Source organism: Pseudophryne corroboree, chromosome 6, assembly GCF_028390025.1.
Source record: "Pseudophryne corroboree isolate aPseCor3 chromosome 6, aPseCor3.hap2, whole genome shotgun sequence".
NCBI lineage: Eukaryota > Metazoa > Chordata > Amphibia > Anura > Myobatrachidae > Pseudophryne > Pseudophryne corroboree.
This window is the reverse complement of record NC_086449.1, coordinates 391,470,575-391,490,383: the sequence shown is the minus strand read 5'-3', so window position 1 is coordinate 391,490,383 and position 19,809 is coordinate 391,470,575. Positions and strand designations below refer to the sequence as shown.

Sequence of the window (19,809 nt, the reverse complement as noted above, 5' to 3'; positions counted from 1 at the left end):
CACATCTTCCAGTTCCTGCCTGCATACACAGCTTTCCTTGCCCACCCACATCCACACCTGCCCGACTGCCCACTGCTCAGTATTCGCAGCACTCCCCTATGAACAACCCCCGCCACAGAGGGACAGGGAGGAGGACAGTGTGGTTTTTTTTTTTTTACTGTGTGGGCCAATGAGTGTTTTTTTCTGTGGGGAACTGATGGTGTGCCTTGGCAATTTTAAAATATTGTTCGGTGTGCAGCGAGTAAAAAAAAAAGGTTGAAAATCACTGTCATACAGGGTGGAGGGTTATGGTGGGAGGGGGAGTATTGTTTTTTCTTTTGGTTTTTCTCTTTTCAGTTATTGGGTAGATGTGTACTTGCTATTATCCTTTTTCTTATTCTGTTTTGCTATGTGTCTTGTGGAGTGACTATTTGATTGTAAGGGCATGAGTGTTACATACTATGGGGTATATGCAATTGCGGTCGAATTCCCGAAATTGTCGAATTTCGGGTCATTTTCGACCAAAAAAAAAATTCGCCTCTGCAATTCAGTGCTTTCCGACCAAAAAACGGACTTTCAAAATTCGACTTTTTGAAATTCGAATTTTTGCAAATTCGACTTTTCTGCAATGATATAAATGCTGCAATTCGACCAAAGCATATTCAATTCAAGTTTGGAAATTCGACAGCAGTGCTTTTAGACAGCAAATTCGTCATTTTCAATCCGCCACACTTTGGAGGGTGAAAACAAATAAAAAAAATTTAAACATGTTTTTTTTTGTGTTTTTTTTGGGGGGAATAGCAGATCTATTTATATTAGAAGGGATTAGGTACTTATTTTTTTTTTTTTTTGGAGGCACAAATATTATTTATATATTTTTTAAAATATTATTTTTTTTTATTTTATTTTTTATTGCTGGAACGGTAAAATCCTAAAAAAAAATGGCGTGGGGTCCCCCCTCCAAAGCATAACCAGCCTCAGGCTCTTCGAGCTGGTCCTGGTTCTAAAAATGCGGGGGGAAAATTGACAGGGGATCCCCCGTATTTTTAAAACCAGCACCGGGCTCTGCGCCTGGTGCTGGTGCCAAAAATACGGGGGACAAAAAGCGTAGGGGTCCCCCGTATTTTTAACACCAGCATCGGGCTCCACTAGCTGGACAGATAATGCCACAGCCGGGGGTCACTTTTATGCCGTGCCCTGTGGCCGTGGCATTAAATATCCAACTAGTCACCCCTGGCCGGGGTACCCTGGGGGAGTGGGGAGCCCTTCAATCAAGGGGTCCCCCCCCCCCAGCCACCCAAGGGCCAGGGGTGAAGCCCGAGGCTGTCCCCCCCCCATCCAATGGGCTGCGGATGGGGGGGCTGATAGCCTTTTGTGATCATGAAAAGAATATTGTTTTTTCCAGCAGTACTACAAGTCCCAGCAAGCCTCCCCCGCAAGCTGGTACTTGGAGAACCACAAGTACCAGCATGCGGGAGAAAAGCGGGCCCGCTGGTACCTGTAGTACTACTGGGAAAAAAATACCCAAATAAAAACAGGACACACACACCGTCGACAGTAAAACTTTATTTCATACGTCGACACACACATACTTACCTATGTTCACACGCCGACATCGGTCCTCTTCTCCATGTAGAATCCACGGATACCTGAAAATAAAAGATCAATATACTCACCTCAACCAGGGTCCAGAGATAAATCCACGTACTTGTAGAAAATAACAAACCGGACACCCGCTCCATGCCGGACTGAAAGGGGTCCCATGCTGACACATGGGACCCCTATCCCCGAATGCAGAGAGACCTCTCAGTGACAGCTGTCACAGAAAGGTCCCTTCAGCCAATCAGGAAGCGCTACTTCCGTGGCGCTCACCTGATTGGCTGTTCGCTGTCTGTGCTGTGACAGCGCATCGCAAAGCCGCTCCATTACTTTCAATGGTGGGAACTTAGCGGCTAGCGGTGAGGTCACCCGCCGGTCAGCGGCTGACCGGCGGGTGACCCCACCGCTACCCGCAAAGTTCCCACCATTGAAAGTAATGGAGCGGCTTTGCGATGCGCTGTCACAGCACAGACAGCGAACAGCCAATCAGGTGAGCGCCACGGAAGTAGCGCTTCCTGATTGGCTGAAGGGACTTCAGTGACAGGAGTCACGTGATGTCCCGGCATTCGGGGAAAGGGGTCTGATGTGAAAGCATTGGACCCCTTTCAGTCCGGTATGGAGCGGGTATTTGCGTTTTGTTTTTTTTACAAGTACGTGGATTATCTCTCTGGACGTGGATTTATCTCTGGACGCTGGAAGGTGAGTATAATTTTTTCACAGGTACCCTCGGATCGTCGGAGACCGTGGCAGTCGGCGTGTCAACATAGGTAAGTATGTGTGTGTCGGTAGTGTGTAATAAAGTTTTACTATCAAGGTGTCTGTGTCCTGTTTTTATTTGGGTATTTTTTTTCCAGTAGTACTACAGGTACCAGCGGGCCCGTTTTTCTCCCGCATGCTGGTACTTGTGGTTCTCCAAGTACCAGCTTGCGGGGGAGGCTTGCTGGGACTTGTAGTACTACTGTAAAAAACAATATCTTTTTATTATTACAAAAGGCTATCAGCCCCCCCATCCGCAGCCCATTGGATGGGCGGGGGACAGCCTCGGGCTTCACCCCTGGCCCTTGGGTGGCTGGGGGGGGGGGACCCCTTGATTGAAGGGGTCCCCACTCCCCCAGGGTACCCCGGCCAGGGGTGACTAGTTGGATATTTAATGCCACGGCCGCAGGGCACGGCATAAAAGTGACCCCCGGCTGTGGCATTATCTGTCCAGCTAGTGGAGCCCGATGCTGGTGTTAAAAATACGGGGGACCCCTACTCTTTTTGTCCCCCGTATTTTTGGCACCAGCACCAGGCGCAGAGCCCGGTGCTGGTTTTAAAAATACGGGGGATCCATGCCCAATTTTTCCCTGCATTATTAGAACCAGGACCAGCTCGAAGAGCCCGAGGCTGGTTATGCTTTGGAGGGGGGACCCCACGCCATTTTTTTTCCGGGATTTTCCCGTTTTTTCCCGTTTTTTAAAATCGCGGCAAAATCCGCCAAATCGGCCGATTTTCGCCCGCGGTTCTGGCGAATCCATTATTCATTGAATATGGTGAATTCCGGCAGCCACCTGCCAGAATTCACCTGGCGAATTGAGTCGAAAAAAAAAACGGCGAAAAATTGCCGCGATTCGCCGTGAATTGCATATACCCCTATATGTCACACTTTTTTTTTCTTTTGTCCTGTGCATCTGAATGGCGCCTTCAGGTGCTCGGTATACTATTCTCCTGTACTGTGTTATATGTCTATATGTCCTCTCCAGCATATTGCAAACTTATATAAAGCATATCCATTCCTGTAGTTTTTTGCTTTCCTCTATGTAATACTCTGTACTGACATGTAAGTTCGAAACTCTCTAATAAAAATGACTCAATTAAAAAAAAATATATATTTTTTGTGTTATAAATGAATATTCTCATTTAATCTCTGCCAGCTCCCGGTCCGAGTAGACATGCTCTCAGCTAGGTCCCAGAGATGAACAACTTCTGGGTCCCACAGTCTACTGGAGAAATCCAGGACCTGCTCTGCTGGCCCCATTCCACAGCTCTGCTACTGACATGTTCAAACATGGGGCGCACTGCACTGCCTCATCCGCATTGCCCTATACAGTGCTACCAGCCTGGAATACAACACTAATCTGGGCTCCACTGCATACTCCAGCCTACCTGGCACTACAGTCTGACCTGTCCTATCAACCCTCTGGACCCCACATCACATCTCTCTGGACCTCCACATGCTGCAACTTCATCCACTGCATCGGCCTCTGCTCCTATTGACTTCCTCTCACCTACCTCTGAATGTCCTTTGGCATTCCTGGTCATCTCTCTGATGTCTCCCGTAAGGAAACACTGGTCAACAACCACTAGACTCCTGCTTGACCTTTGGTATTCCTCCATGCATCGGTCCCAACATCATAGCTTGGAACATCGTCCACCTTATCCCTCCTGGATTTGTATGGACTCTACTACAGCATCCTGCCTACAGCCCTGTGTACTTTGGCCCTCATTCCGAGTTGTTCGCTCGCAAGGCGATTTTAGCAGAGTTGCTCACGCTAAGCCGCCGCCTACTGGGAGTGAATCTTAGCATCTTAAAATTGCGAACGATGTATTCGCAATATTGCGATTACACACCTCGTAGCAGTTTCTGAGTAGCTTCAGACTTACTCGGCATCTGCGATCAGTTCAGTGCTTGTCGTTCCTGGTTTGACGTCACAAACACACCCAGCGTTCGCCCAGACACTCCTCCGTTTCTCCGGCCACTCCTGCGTTTTTTCCGGAAACGGTAGCGTTTTTTCCAACACGCCCATAAAACGGCCTGTTTCCGCCCAGAAACACCCATTTCCTGTCAATCACACTACGATCGCCTGAGCGAAGAAAAAGCCGTGAGTAAAAATCCTAACTTCATAGCAAATATACTTGGCGCAGTCGCAGTGCGGACATTGCGCATGCGCACTAAGCGGAAAATCGCTGCGATGCGAAGATTTTTACCGAGCGAACAACTCGGAATGAGGGCCTTTATTCCCTCAAGTGCCATGGAAAGCCTGGACTGTCTACTCTCTGCTCATATTTGACTTCATTATCCCCTGCTCTCACTGCTATCTCGTAAAGGACTTTACTATATACCCATTCCCTCTCTAAAATCATCACATTCTCTCTTGCCTTTAGTTTCTCCCTGACAGTCATCCCCTTCCTCTCCCAAGGTCACTCTAACCAAACAACTTTGACTGTCTTCATCAGGACTTGTTCTCTTCTCCCTGCTACCTCCAACCTTTCCTGACCTGCCAAAGCGGTCTCCCTCTATAACACCTCCCTCATGTCTGCAACTGACACTTTTGTCCCAGCTATTACGATTACCATCTGTCGATCAGCACCCCAAACCTGGCAATCCTGCAGAAATGCTCATACCCTCCTACAGCTCTGTCTCCACCAAGACTACATAGTCCTAATTTAAGTCTGTAATCTCTTCTCATTGGAATCTTTGCCACCTCCAACTCCTACTGTCATCTCACTCTTCTGGCACCTACTTCCATCTCGGCACTCAACTTTGCCACCATCTTCATGTCAAAGTTTAATATTATCTGCAAGAATATCACATCCTTACTTTTCCTCTTTTGTCTTTCTTCTCCATTATTACTGGGAAGTAGGTTGAAGACTTCCTTTCATCATTTCACCCATCCACATGCTTCTGGATCCTATACCCTCTCACCTCCTTTGCTCCCTCTCTTCTGCTGCCTGCTCCCACTTTGCCCACCCGTTTAACCTGTCACACCCATCTTTAAGAAACCTCAATGGACCATGAGTTTCCTACTGCCACATCTCCCTCTTGGTTGTCTACCAAGTTTGCTACCCATGTATCATGTTTGACTCCTCCTTTTCCTTCATCCTGCCCATTCAAAATATATTCTTTTTGCCTCCAACTCTTCAACATTTCTGAGATTGGGCCTTTTCTTACCAAAACTCTTGTCCAGGCACTTATCTCCTGAACCCTGCTGCACATCTCATTTTGTATTCTAAACACTTTTCCGACCTGATCCTTCTGTAAACTGCACCACTGGCTCTCTATCCCCCCAAAATCCTTAATAACTCTCCACCATCCTACATATTTGTCCAAATTGCTGCCTGCCCCACTCTTCCTCTAACTGGTGCCTCTACTGTCAGTTCCATTCACACCCACCTCCTCTAGAACTCACTTACACTTCATGTCAGACTTTTTGAGAGTCTCCATATATTCAAAAGTTCACTTAACAGTAGGATTTATGGTCTTACCTTGTAAAATCCTTTTCTTCGACTCCCTAGGAGGCATAGGGATGAACTTGGGTATTGCCAGGAGAGGAATGCCTGGGCACCAGTTAATTTTAATTACCCAGCAACCCAGGGTTTCCTCTCCCCTATACCCCACCCCCAGGCCAAGTTAGCAAGTATATGGGCAAAAAGTGAGGAAAGAGAGAGAAGACAGACACACACACACACACACAGAAACATACTCAAAGGCAAAGTGCATAGAGAACCGGTATCACAGAAACTAAACCTCTATAGAAGCACCATGTTGAGCTGCCCAATAAGCTGCCAATGACCTGGAGGAATGAGCAGTTACCACGGCAGGGGCAGGAAGATCCCCCTCAGATTAGGTGTGTGGATAATCAAATGGAGGTACCTGGCCAAAGTCTGTTTAGAAGCCGGCCAGCCCCGCTTGTGAAAATCATACAGGACAAAGAGAGAACCTGATTTATTGATATCTCTGGTCCTGTCTACATAAATCTGGAGAGACCTTACCACATCCATAGAGGCTTCCTCCGGCAAAGAACACGGAACACTGAAAGTTGGTACCACAATCTCCTGGCTGATGAGCAACCGAGATACAACCTTGGATAGAATACCCAAGCGAGTCCTCAAGACAGCCTGATTAGAATGGCAGATCAGAAAGGGGGAGCAACAAACAAGGCACTCAGGTTGACATTTGCCCAGCTGATGCAATGGCAAGTAATAAGACAGTCTTCCAGGTAAACCAATATCCATCCCTATGCAAAGGCTCAAAATGAGCCGACTGGAGAGCATGAAGGTTCCATGGGGCTACTGGCGGAACAAATGCCAGCTGCACATGAAGGACTCCCTGAAAAAAGTCCTTACATTCCGTAAGAGCGCAATCTGCCGCTGACAAGAGTACAGACAGGGCAAAGATCTGTTCCATCAAAGAAGAGAGATGAAGACCCAAATATAGACCTGGTTGCAGAAAAGAGGATTCTAGAAAGCCAGAAAGACCAGGCGTGGAAACCTCCGACTGAACACTACACAAAGTAGGTCCACCAAACGCAGTGATAAATTCTAGTCGATGACTGTTTCTGGGCATTACGCATGTATGGATAACTCTCCTGAAAAACCTCTTTGCTCTTAGGGCGGATGTCTCTAAAGCCACCCCATCAAAGTGAGACAGGCCAGATGTAGATGAAAGCACAGACTCGGAGACAGAAGGCCCTGCCACATAGGCAGGCGCAGAGGACTGTCGATGGAAAAGCCTAGAAGATCTGCATACCACTGTGGCTAATCCGGAACCACAAGTATCACCGTGCCTACCTCCAATTTGATCTTGCGGAGCACTTGCTGGATCACAGAGACTGGAGGGGAGACACAGATGAGCGGGAACACCCATGGCACCGTCAGAATGGCAATGAGGAGTGCTCCTGGATCCCCAATGCAGTGTGAGACAGAGCCGAAAGGTGACGCTCTGTACAGTGGAGGATACAAGTGACCTCCTTCATAGCGCCACAACTGCGAATGCCATCCTAGTGGTTATACAGGCTATAGCTTTTGCGTTGTCCGACTTGTCCTCAATCAGACGCAACTGAAAAAAAGGCTGAGATAAGAGCTCTGCACACTGCCTTGAGTTCCAGGACATTTATGGATAGTTGGCTCTCCTGAGTCATCCACCATCCCTGGAATGTCTGCTGACATGACACAGCCCCCTATCCACAAAGACTTACATTGGTGGTGAGTAGGACCCAGTCCTGGATCCAAAAAGGGCAGCCCTTGTTCAGGTGAGAGCAGTGTAGCCACCACAAGAGGGAGTGACGAAACTCCTGCAAGAGAATGGTAGTCTGTGCCCTGAGGTACAGATGGGACCTGTTCCACCTGGCCAGCATCTCCAGTTGAAGAGGACGGGAGTGAAACTGGGCATACACCACCATGTCGAATGTGTAGACCAAGGAACCAAGGATTTGCATGCAGGAGTGCAGTGGTTCTCAAACTCAGTCTTCAGTACCCCACACAGTGCATATTTTCCAGGTCTCCTTACAGAATCACAAGTGAAATAATTAGCTCTACCTGTGGCTCTTTTAACATGTGCCAGTGAATTAGTGCACCTGTGTTCCTACTAAGTAACCTGGAAAACGTGTGCTGTTTGGGGTCCTGAGGACCGAGTTTGAGAACCTATGGAGAAGTGGATCGACACCCAACGATGACTGAGGAAAGTGCGAACCTTGGATAGCGAGGCCTGAATCTTGCCTGCTGGAAGGAAAGCACACTGAACCTTGGCATCCAGCAGAGCTCCCTAATGCAGCATCTTCTGAGACGGCATCAACATAGATTTTTCAGCGATTAATTATCCACCTATGTGATTCTAGAAGATTCACTGTCACTTGAATGTGAGCCCCCATGACATCTGGAGACTTAGCCAGGATAAGATTGTCCAGATAAGGCAAGATTCTGACACCCCTTCAACAAAGGTGCACTGTTATACCCCACCATAACCTTCATGAACACACAAGGTGCCGTGAACAGTCCAAATGGTAATGCCTGAAACTGACAGTGAACTGATTGCACCGCATACCTGAGAAAGTGATAGTGGTTGACTTCGATGGGGATGTGTAAATAGGCATATTATCCCCCGGTTCCATAGCCAAAATGATGGAGCAAAGAGACTCAAAGCGGAATCTGGGAATCCACAGATACCTGTCCAGGACTGTTACACTGAGAATCAGCGGAAATGAGCCATCCAGCTTCTGGATCAGGAAGAGGTTGGCATAGAAACCCGTACTTCTTTGAGACAGGTGGGACCGGTATGATGACCTTGGTAGCCAGAAGGAAGTGAACTGACTCACTAAGAGCTCTTGCTTTTCCTGGATCTGTTAAAAATCCTTTGGAGAAGAATCATGCTGGAGGACAATTCTGAAAGGTCAATGCATTTTCCTGAGAGACTAAGCTTCTGACCCAAGTGTCTGCCATGGTTCCCAGCCAAACTTCAGCAAAAATTAAAAGCAGGCCTCCCACACTGATGTATCACAAGTGGAGGCCAGCCCATTATGTGTCAAGCCTGGTTGATCAATGCTGCCAACCTAGGGACCTATAGTCCTTGGAGGAGGATGGTCTTGCAATGAATTAAGCCTTACATGGAGTTTACCTCTTGCTTTGGGCTGCATACCCAAACAAATTCTGGGAGCTTGACTCTAGGGGAAAAAAAAGCAACAAAATAGATGTTCTGAACTCCCTCCGGCCCGCACCAGGAAAGAAAGTTGCAACAATCCTCCAACTTCAGACCAAAGAGGACCTCCTTCTCTCCTGTCTAAAGTCTTCTTAGAGACCATGTCAGACCCCCAAGAACACAGCCAGAGGGCTGTACTGGTAGCCATAGCAGATGACGACACGAAAAAGGGTCAAGACACCAGAGTCAATAACCGCCTCTCAGTTTAGGTAGAGGCCTGCCTTAATTGTGCCACACTAGAGACAATAACCCCTTTCTGTTGTACCAGAACTGAGGCCTTCCCCTTGTGCAGCTATACAGCAGCTACTAGTTCTAGGGTTGGCAATCACAACCGCAATAGCACAGATTGTCTTGAGGAAACTATCCAGCTGCCTATCCCAAAGGGAAGCCATATGCGGAATAGGGATGATAGAAGACCTAACGAGACGGGTAATGTGATCAGCAACTAAGATGGGACTCTCACTAGGCCCGATCCGCAGTAGGTAGCGGTTAAAATGATTGCTTAACTGCGGCTCTGAGTCTGGGGTCTACTTGGAATGCGTGATAAAAAAAGTGCACATTTAACTGCCTTTAGCTGTGTTTCTACATTCACTCTGCTAGGGACTCCTCTACAGAAGAGAAGGTCCCAACATCTGAGAAAATTGAAACATTAGTTTCTTGCTTCGAAGCAGTGACCCAACCAGACAAGGCATAGAGCTGTGTCATCTGGGAGGATGAACAATCTCTGTTGAGCATTTGCAAGAAAGAAGCAAACTGCTGCACAATCGCTGACAATGTAAAAGATCACATCCAAAGTGGCACTATGGCAGACAGGCTTAAATGAATAATCTGGGCCACACCTGGAAATATACTATACTGAAATGAGGGACCACAAAAGCAGTTCCTCCAAAATGGTGCCCTTCCTTGCCTGCTCCAAACAGAATACTGGCTGACCTGGGGCTGGGGTATAGGAAAGAGGAAGCCCTGGGCTGCTGGGTAATTAAAATTAACTGTTTTCAATACTCCACGAAAAGCTTGGCCTAAGCAAGGTTTCTGCACTCTGGGTTCCACATCAGCTGTCTCGAGAGTAGGAGGAGGCTCGGGTGACATAGTGCTGCAACATGTTGGCCAGGTTTGATGGCAGTCGCTCAAACTCTGGGAGATCATTAGTGGCAATTAATTGCTGGATCCACAGTTTCGACCTCGAGGTCAAACAGTCAGCCCAGCTGGAGGTGCGCCGCCATAGAAATTCCAACGTGAGCACAATGTGGCCAAGCAGATGGTGGCTTTTTGTGGCAAAGATTGATCATGTAGCTACTGTGCCACTTGTGCAGCAGCGCACTGTCACTGAGGACTGGTACGCCAACCAATGCCTGCCATAATCCATTTCCAGGTGCCGTTCAAAAACTCACTCCCATGGTGCCCTTCTCCATCGTGACAATGCACCTGCCCACAAGTGGCGGATTTTCTGGCCTATAAATGCATCCAGAAGCTTGTTCATCCACCATACAGTCCAGACATGGCTCCCCGGGACTTCTTAGTGTTCCCACAAATCAAGCACAAGATGCGTGGGGATCTGTTTTGAGTCACTAGAAGCTGCAGTGGAGACCTTCATCCAGCATGCAGAAGACTTAACTACTTCAGACTGGCCCAGCTGCTTCACCAAGTGGTTTGAGAGACAGCAACATTGCAGAGAAACCTCTGGCGAATACTGTTCACTTTGTTTGTAAATAGAATACTTTTTGTGCATTTGGAAACTTAAGGAGGGTACACTCTAGAGAGACGTGTGATGAGCGATTTATCACAGACCGCTCAGCACTCAGCGCGATGTGCGCTGAGCGAGGGGACGACGACGGGGGGGTGCTCACTTCACATAGCGCTGAAGTGAGTGACCCGCAGGCTCAATCTAGCACCGGTGATAGCGATAAGCGGGGCCACGCATCGCTATTGCTGGGGGGCATACACACGAGAGATCCCTGCTTGAAATCTAAGCAATCTAGTCAGTTTGCTTAGATTTTAAGCAGGGATCTCCCCGTGTGTACCCCTCCTTAGTGCACACTGCTCATATTGCCTGTATGGCAATGTGGAAATTATGTGACACCTTAAAAATAATAATATTGATTATATGCTAATAGGATAGGTACAGTTGTGTCCTCATATTCCTAGCTTCTACACACCACACAGCATGAAATGCCTGGCGCGACTCAGCTGCCCTGACAGGATTTGCATACCATATTTATCTTACAATTCTGCATCTTATTTTCATCACATACGCAGTGAAACACCACACAATATATACCACAGATGCTGGACTAAGGCTATAACCTCACAAAAATAGGTTTTCAACAAATACAAAGTCGCAGATGAAGCACAGCGGAACTTGGCCTAAGAAAAAGGTGAGACAGCTGCATTGTAGCACCTGGTATATTGTCGTACATCAAATTGATCAGTTTAATCTAGCTAAGTAGTTTTGTCACTTCCAGTTGTTTTATCTATGCGAATAAGATGCACATTTTGAGCGAGAAAGATTCTCGGGGCGGCCAAGTCGCCTGAGATCTGGTATAACATGAGGGGCTGTTTTGCAGGACTGAGGACACATCTGTAACTAAATAGTGGTGTTTATTTGTATTTCTGGATGGTTTTTGTACAGTATTTTACATTTCCTAAGTAGCTTTTAAAAACAGTTTAAAAGGGAACATTTATAAAATCTGGTGCTCAGAGAAGAGGCTGTTTCTATCAGTAAGCAGATTTACTATTATTTTTTAAGATACAATTAAAAACAAAAGCAACACCTTTATGCCATGCACCATTTTTTTCTGTACGGATTTAAATGTACCTAAATGCTTATAAACTAGAAACTTACCTTTTTGTCTCACAGATTCTGCCTGCAGTAATACCCATATATCAAGGATTTTGCCTAATCCAAAATTTTCTGGTCCCTGAAATGAAATAGGAAAGGTTAAAGCACCCCATTTAAAAAATGGCCAAGTCCCTTACTAGTGTGATCACACAGAACAGGATGAAAAGGAATACTATAAACAAGACACTCCTGCAGGGACAACCCTTATGGAAGGCACGGCATACCCCAATAATATGTATTCTTGAGGGATTTTCTCCGTCGGTAACAGAGACAGCTTGTTCAAACACACAGGCATTACTTCTGGACAAGATTGCAACGTTTGTTTGGGAGCAGTCACGAACAGTACCTATAACAAAACAAATAAAAAAGGTGATAAACTGACATATCAGAACATATGTTAAATTATGTGTATGATAACTCATGTAGCCACCTTTAAGTCTGCCCACTCAGTGGCGCACGCAGGGGGGGTTTCTGGGTACCCAGAAACCCCCCCTGATGGACCAAAAAGCTTTTTTAGAGCTGCCGGCAGGAAGTGTCCGGCAGCTCTTATCGCGGGGGTGACGCGGCTGGTGCAGACGGAGACCGCCGGCAGCTCTGATCGCGGGATGCCGCAGCTGGTGCAGACGGAGACAGCCGGCAGCTCTGATCGCAGGGTGCCGCGGCTGGTGCAGACGGAGACAGCCGGCAGGAAGTGTCCGGCAGCTCTGATCGCGGGGGTGCCGCGGCTGGTGCACTCATCAAAGGACAAGCTGCAATTTGTAATGTAAGTATGCTACAGTATGTGTAATGAATGCTGTGTATGCATGTATGTATGGTACGGTATGTATGTATGTATGTATGTATGTGTGTGTGTGTAAGTATGATGTGTATGTCTATGATGTGTGTGTCTGTGTAATAATGATGTGTGTCTCACAAATTATTTATATATAAATATATCTGGCACTCCACCCACCAGCATAAATATAGACTTCGGTGCCCCCTGGAAGTGATGTAGTGCAAATGTAGAAAGGCAGCGGCACACAGATAACTTTTTCATTATTCACAATTGTATTAAAACATTACAAAATATTACAAAAGTATGCGAACATTTAAGGGCTTAAGCACCACAAAGGTCCGCTTGAGCCCCGAAACGTCGGCATTAATACAAATGAATACAATTTGAATATTGAAAACAATTCTGAGTACTGCTTCCCATATATATATATATATATATATATATATATATATATATATATATATATATACACATACATACACGAATATGTGTGTGTATAATATAGATACGGAAACCCCCCCATAAAAATCCTGAGTTTGCCACTGGCCGCAGCTGGTGCAGACGGAGACAGCCTGCAGCTCTGATAGCAGGGTGCCGCGGCTGGTGCACTCATCAAAGGACAAGCTGCAATTTGTAATGTAAGTATGCTACAGTATGTGTAATGAATGCTGTATATGCATGTATGTATGGTACGGTATGTATGTATGTATGTATGTATGTATGTATGTATGTATGTGTGTGTGTGTGTTTGTAAGTATGATGTGTGTGTCTGTGTTTGTGTAATAATGATGTGTGTCTCACAAATTATTTATATATAAATATATCTGGCACTCCACCCACCAGCATAAATATAGACTTCGGTGCCCCCTGGAAGTGATGTAGTGCAAATGTAGAAAGGCAGCGGCACACAGATAACTTTTTCATTATTCAAAATTGTATTAAAACATTACAAAATATTACAAAAGTATGCAAACATTTAAGGGCTTAAGCGCCACAAAGGTCCGCTTGAGCCCCGAAACGTCGGCATTAATACAAATGAATACAATATGAATATTGAAAACAATTCTGAGTACTGCTTCCTATATATATATATATATATATATATATATATATATATATATATATATATATACACTGCGTTTGCCACTGCCACTTAAGGTACTTAATACAATGAAAAGAGAGGAGACTGGATTATAAGATGTTTGTAGAAGCACACACAAACCAGTTCTCTGATGTTTGGTTTGCAATCGCCATATTTCTAAAAATGATTTAACAACAAACATGATGTTCTATTATAAGGAAACATGTAGGAAAAGAGGACAAATAACATGTAAGGACAGAATCTAACTGTTGAGTCTGTAAAGTGTCAGTCATGGTTTGTACTGTAGGAAGAATTCCTTGAGGAAATGTTCTGTGAATATGGCCTAGTTCTCACCTTCCTGGTTGCCTCCAACTAAAGCTTTATGTCGCACTTTCTTACAGGCATCAAGTATTGTAGCGCCTATATAAGCTATTTCAGCACCGAATCGGAAGCTCTAAAACACAGAAGAATACAATTCTCAGATTAAACCATTTGTAATAATGTAATGTAATATCTAAAGACACCAGTTGAAATAATGTCCTAATTTAGATTTAGGAGAATATGCAGTGCCAATGATTGCTTTGGACATTATTACCCTGGCATAAACCAGTACCAAGAAGGGACCTGATGCTGCTCACTATTAGGCCAATCATCTCTAGGTGAGGGGGCATGATCACTTATTAGTCTCTCTGTAGATGACAAGGCCCAATGCTGAGCAGTATTGGGCTCCTACACAATGTAAGTGGGAGGTGGAAGGTTAGGGGTTTGCAGCTTCAATATATCTGATGTGGTCTGAGTTTTCAGCCCCCAAACTGCAAAATTGTGGTTTGGAACTGAAGAACCTTCTAATGTGTGGTGGTTTGCAAATTACATATGAAACCGCTGTTTAGTAAATATCACTTTTGCTATCTATTTTAAATAAAAGTAAAGCGAGAATACAGACTATTCCTAAAAATTCACATACAATCTGGACATTGGTTTATAAAGCATAAGAATTTATCACAGAAACATACTTACCTGAGTAAGATAGAACAGGTGAGTATGCGGTACCTCACAAAGAGCATTTACAGCCCCACGGAAAGTATAAATCTGCTGGTGAGGATCTCCAACAAAAATCTTCCCACACCTCTGGGACAGTACAACCTCCATAATAGCTTCAAACAAATGAATATCAATATTAGAATGTTATTAGCCTGTTCATCTTACTAAAATACATAGCATTGCGGATTTTATCTGCAGGATTGGAGTCCGTATCAGCTTAATCAGTTTAAAGGTGGATACTGCTTAACAACTATATGAAGTATTATTACATTTTATTTATAAGGCGCCACAAGTGGTCTGCAGCGCCATACAAATACAGCAACAGTAGGACAGTACAGGGTACATAGGCCACTGTTTAACATTACAGTAACCAAGAAATAAACAGCACAGGTAACCATTAGCACTGCAGATCTGTACACAATACAGCTGGGAAGCAAGGTGAGCGAGGGAGTAATCAATGAAGGGTGGAACCTGTCTACAATAGTGATGGCACACTGAGTAGGTGAAGGCTGTCATTGAAGTGCTAGCGAAGAGGGCTGTGAGGAAAGGAGGGAGGACCATGCTTCCTTCTGACAGATGGAATGTGGATGTGGACCTGAGAGAAGGAGGTAGGTGAGGTAGAGATGATTGAGGTAGGAGGGTGGGGCGAGTGACCTGGTGACAAGGTTAAGTGATGGAAGAGTACGTTTTGATGAATAGGTGAGATTTCACTGCACATTTGAAACTATGAATGGACGGGAAGAGCCCGATGGAGCTTATTCCAGTTAAGAACCACATGGGCAAAGTTTTGGATTTGAGTGTGAGATGCAGTTATCAGGGTAAAGGAACAGAATGGCCATGGTTGACCGGAGAGGGCGGGAGGAAGTATGTAAGGAGATTCATGTTTTCTAGGTCTCCTCACAAAATCAGAAGTGAAATAATTGGCTCCACCTGTGGACGTTTTAAAATGTGTCAGTTACTAGTGAGTACACCTATGCACCTGCTAGGTAGCCTTGAAAACGTGAACTGTCTGGGGTCCTGAGTACTGAGTTTGAGAACTACTGCTGTAGGGGAATGGGAGCCAATGCAATACTATGGTGGGTATCCAATCAACCGAACCTAACGCCTCCAAAAAATCAGCTTATTGCAGCCAGCGTTCTCTCATTTATCGCCCTTATACTATTCCAAAATGGCAAAAAATAAGATTTTAAACCTACCGGTAAATCTTTTTCTCCTAATCCGTAGAGGATGCTGGGGACTCCGTAAGGACCATGGGGTATAGATGGGCTCCGCAGGAGATATGGGCACTACAAAGAACTTTTAGTATGGGGGTGCACTGGCTCCTCCCTCTATGCCCCTCCTCCAGACCACAGTTAGAGAACTGTGTCCAGAGGAGATGGACAATATGAGGAAAGGATTTTGTTAATCTAAGGGCAAGATTCATACCAGCCCACACCATCCACACCGTATAACCTGGAATATACGCAACCAGTTAACAGTATGAACAAAAACCAGTATCAGCTAAAGACTGATCTCAACTGTAACATAACCCTTATGTAAGCAACTATATACAAGCCTTGCAGATTTAGTCCGCACTGGGACGGGCGCCCAGCATCCTCTACGGACTAGGAGAAAAAGATTTACCAGTAGGTTTAAAATCTTATTTTCTCTTACGTCCTAGAGGATGCTGGGGACTCCGTAAGGACCATGGGGTTTATACCAAAGTTCCAAACCGGGCGGGAGAGTGCGGATGACTCTGCAGCACCGACTGAGCAAACGCAAGGTCCTCCTCAGCCAGGGTATCAAACTTGTAGAATTTAGCAAAAGTGTTTGAACCCGACCAAGTTGCTGCTCGGCAAAGCTGTAATGCCGAGACGCCTCGGGCAGCCGCCCAAGATGAGCCCACCTTCCTAGTGGAATGGGCCTTTACAGAATTTGGTAACGGCAATCCAGCCGTAGAATGAGCCTGCTGAATCGTGTTACAGATCCAGCGAGCAATAGTCTGCTTAGAAGCAGGAGCGCCAACCTTGTTGGCTGCATACAGGACTAACAGAGCCTCTGTTTTCCTAATCCTAGCCGTCCTGGCTACATAAATCTTTAAGGCTCTGACCACATCCAGGGACTTGGAGTCCTCCCAGTCCCCCGTAGCCACAGGCACCACAATAGGTTGGTTCATGTGAAAAGAAGAAATCACCTTAGGCAAAAATTGAGGACGTGTCCTCAACTCAGCTCTGTCCACATGGAAAATCAAATAGGGGCTCTTGTGGGACAAGGCCGCCAATTCGGACACCCGCCTAGCAGATGCCAAGGCCAATAACATGACCACCTTCCACGTGAGAAATTTTAATTCAACTGTTTGAAGAGGTTCAAACCAGTGAGACTTCAGAAAGTTTAAGACCACGTTAAGGTCCCACGGTGCCACTGGGGGCACAAAGGGGGGCTGGATGTGCAGCACTCCCTTCACAAATGTTTGGACTTCTGGGAGAGAAGCTAATTCCCTCTGAAAGAAGATAGATAAGGCCGAAATCTGTACCTTAATGGAGCCTAACTTCAGGCCCATATCCACTCCTGTCTGTAAAAAGTGGAGAAATCGTCCCAGATGGAAATCTTCCGTAGGAGCATTCTTGGCTTCACACCAAGAAACATATTTCCTCCAAATACGGTGATAATGCTTTGCCGTCACCTCTTTTCTAGCCTTTAGTAGAGTAGGGATGACTTCCTCCGGAATACCTTTTTCAGCTAGGATTCGGTGCTCAACCGCCATGCCGTCAAACGTAACCGGGGTAAGTCTTGGGTTACACATGGCCCCTGCTGTAACAGGTCCTCTCTGAGAGGAAGAGGCCACGGATCTTCTGTGAGCATTTCCTGAAGATCTGAGTACCAGGCCCTTCGAGGCCAATCTGGAACAATGAGTATTGCCTGCACTCTCCTTTGCCTTATGAGTCTTAACATTTTTGAGATGAGAGGAAGAGGAGGAAACACATAGACCGACCAAAACACCCATGGTGTCACTAGGGCGTCTACTGCTACTGCCTGAGGGTCCCGTGACCTAGCGCAATACCGTCGAAGCTTCGTGTTGAGGCGTGACGCCATCATGTCTATTTGAGGAATTCCCCAAAGACTTATCTCTGCAAAAACTTCTTAATGAAGTCCCCACTCTCCTGGATGGAGATCGTGTCTGCTGAGGAAATCTGCTTCCCATTTGTCCACTCCCGGAATGAAGACAGCTGACAGAGCGCTTACGTGATTTTCCGCCAAGCGAAGAATCCTGGTGGCTTCCGCCATCGCCACTCTGCTCCTTGTCCCGCCTTGGCGGTTTACATAAGCCACGGCTCTGACGTTGTCTGATTGAATCAGAAACGGGAGGCACCGAAGAAGATTCTCAGCTTGTCGTAGGCCGTTGTATACGGCCCTCAACTCCAGTATGCTGATGTGTAGACAAGCCTCTTGGCTTGACCATAGTCCCTGAAAATTTCTTCCTTGTGTGACTGCTCCCCTTCCTCGGAGGCTTGCGTCCGTGGTCACCAGAACCCAGTCTTAAATGCCGAACCTGCGACGCTCTAGTAGGTGAGCACTAGTAGGTGAGCCCTGGGGGACAGGATTATTTTCTGATGAATTTAAAGATGGGACCCGGACCACTTGTCCAGAAGGTCCCACTGAAATGTCCTCGCATGAAACCTGCCGAAGGGGATGGCCTCATAGGTTGCCACTATTTTTCCCAGTACTCGAGTGCATTGATGGACTGACACTCTTTTCGGTTTTAACAGGTCTCTGACCATGTTCTGGAGTTCCTGGGCTTTTTCCATCGGGAGAAAAACCCTCTTTTGTTCCGTATCCAGAATCATGCCTAGGAACGATAGACGAGTCGTCGGAATCAATTGTACCTGTGGCAGATTGGAGCACTTTCAAGGAGAGCGACACGCTCTCCAGCAGTTTGTCTCTCGATCTCGCCTTTATCAGGAGACCTGTTTAGGCGATAAGAACACACATGCACACCCTTCCATACAAGAAGGAAGAGGTTTTAGTGATTGTCTAGATCCTCAAATCAGATACGTCAGGGTGGGATCCCCGTGGATACCTGTGGACATAAGAGAAATCGCGTTATCAACGGTAAGTTCTTACCATAACGTACATTTCTCTGGCTGGGTCCACAGGATTATCCACAGGATAACATTGGGATTCCCAAAGCCATTTTAGTGGTGGGGACGCTCCTGATTGCACAGGAGGACCTTTCGCCCGAAGTCTGCATCATGAGAGGCAAAAGTATCCAAGGCATAATGTCTAATGAATGTGTTTATGGAAGACCATGTGGCTGCCCTACATATCTGTTCTGCTGAAGCACCCTGTTGTGCTGCCCAAGAAGGACCTACCTTACGTGTAGAGTGTGCAGAGACATTAGCCGGAATAGGGAGATCTGCATGAGAATAAGCTTCTGATATGACCATTCGGAGCCATCTCGCCAGCGTCTGTTTACTAGCAGGCCATCCTCTTCTATGGAATCCGTAGTGGATGAAGAGAGAATTTGTTTTCCTGATGGCACTAGTACGATCTATGTAGATTCTTAAAGCCCGGACCACGTCCAGCGACGCTTCTCCCGCAGATAGTCCCGATACCTGAAAAGCTGGGACTACAATCTATTCATTCAGGTGAAACTTTGATACCACCTTTGGAAGATAGCTAGATCTCGTTCTGAGAACTGCTCTATCTGGAAAAAAACTTAGGAAAGGAGACTTACAGGATAATGCTCCTAAATCTGACACTCTTCTGGCTGACGCCATTGCCAGTAAAAAAAGAACTTTAACCGTTAACCACTTAAGATCTGCTCTCTCAAATGGTTCAAACAGAGGACCCTGGAGAAATTTAAGAACTAAATTCAAATCCCAGGGAGCTGCAGGAGGAACAAATGGAGGTTGAATATGTACTATTCCTTGAAAAAACGTACGTACATCCTGTAAATCAGCTATCTTCTGCTGAAACCATAGAGTTAACGCTGAAACTTGAACCCTCAAAGAAGCAACTTTCAACCCTTTATCCAATCCTGCCTGAAGGAAATCCAAAATCCT

General features: G+C 46.0%; 1 protein-coding gene across 2 annotated transcripts in view; it reads right to left on the bottom strand.

Annotated features, from left to right (window-relative positions):
- Positions 1-19,809, bottom strand: part of FBH1 (F-box DNA helicase 1) — a 201,807-nt gene that overhangs the window by 25,161 nt on the left and 156,837 nt on the right. For both annotated transcript variants that reach the window (XM_063926789.1, XM_063926790.1), the window contains exons 13-16: positions 14,744-14,880; positions 14,081-14,180; positions 12,095-12,216; positions 11,874-11,949 (exon numbers count right to left, since the gene is read on the bottom strand). In XM_063926789.1, the coding sequence (XP_063782859.1) occupies positions 11,874-11,949; positions 12,095-12,216; positions 14,081-14,180; positions 14,744-14,880 (435 nt within the window). The remainder of the gene's footprint in view (positions 1-11,873; positions 11,950-12,094; positions 12,217-14,080; positions 14,181-14,743; positions 14,881-19,809) is intronic.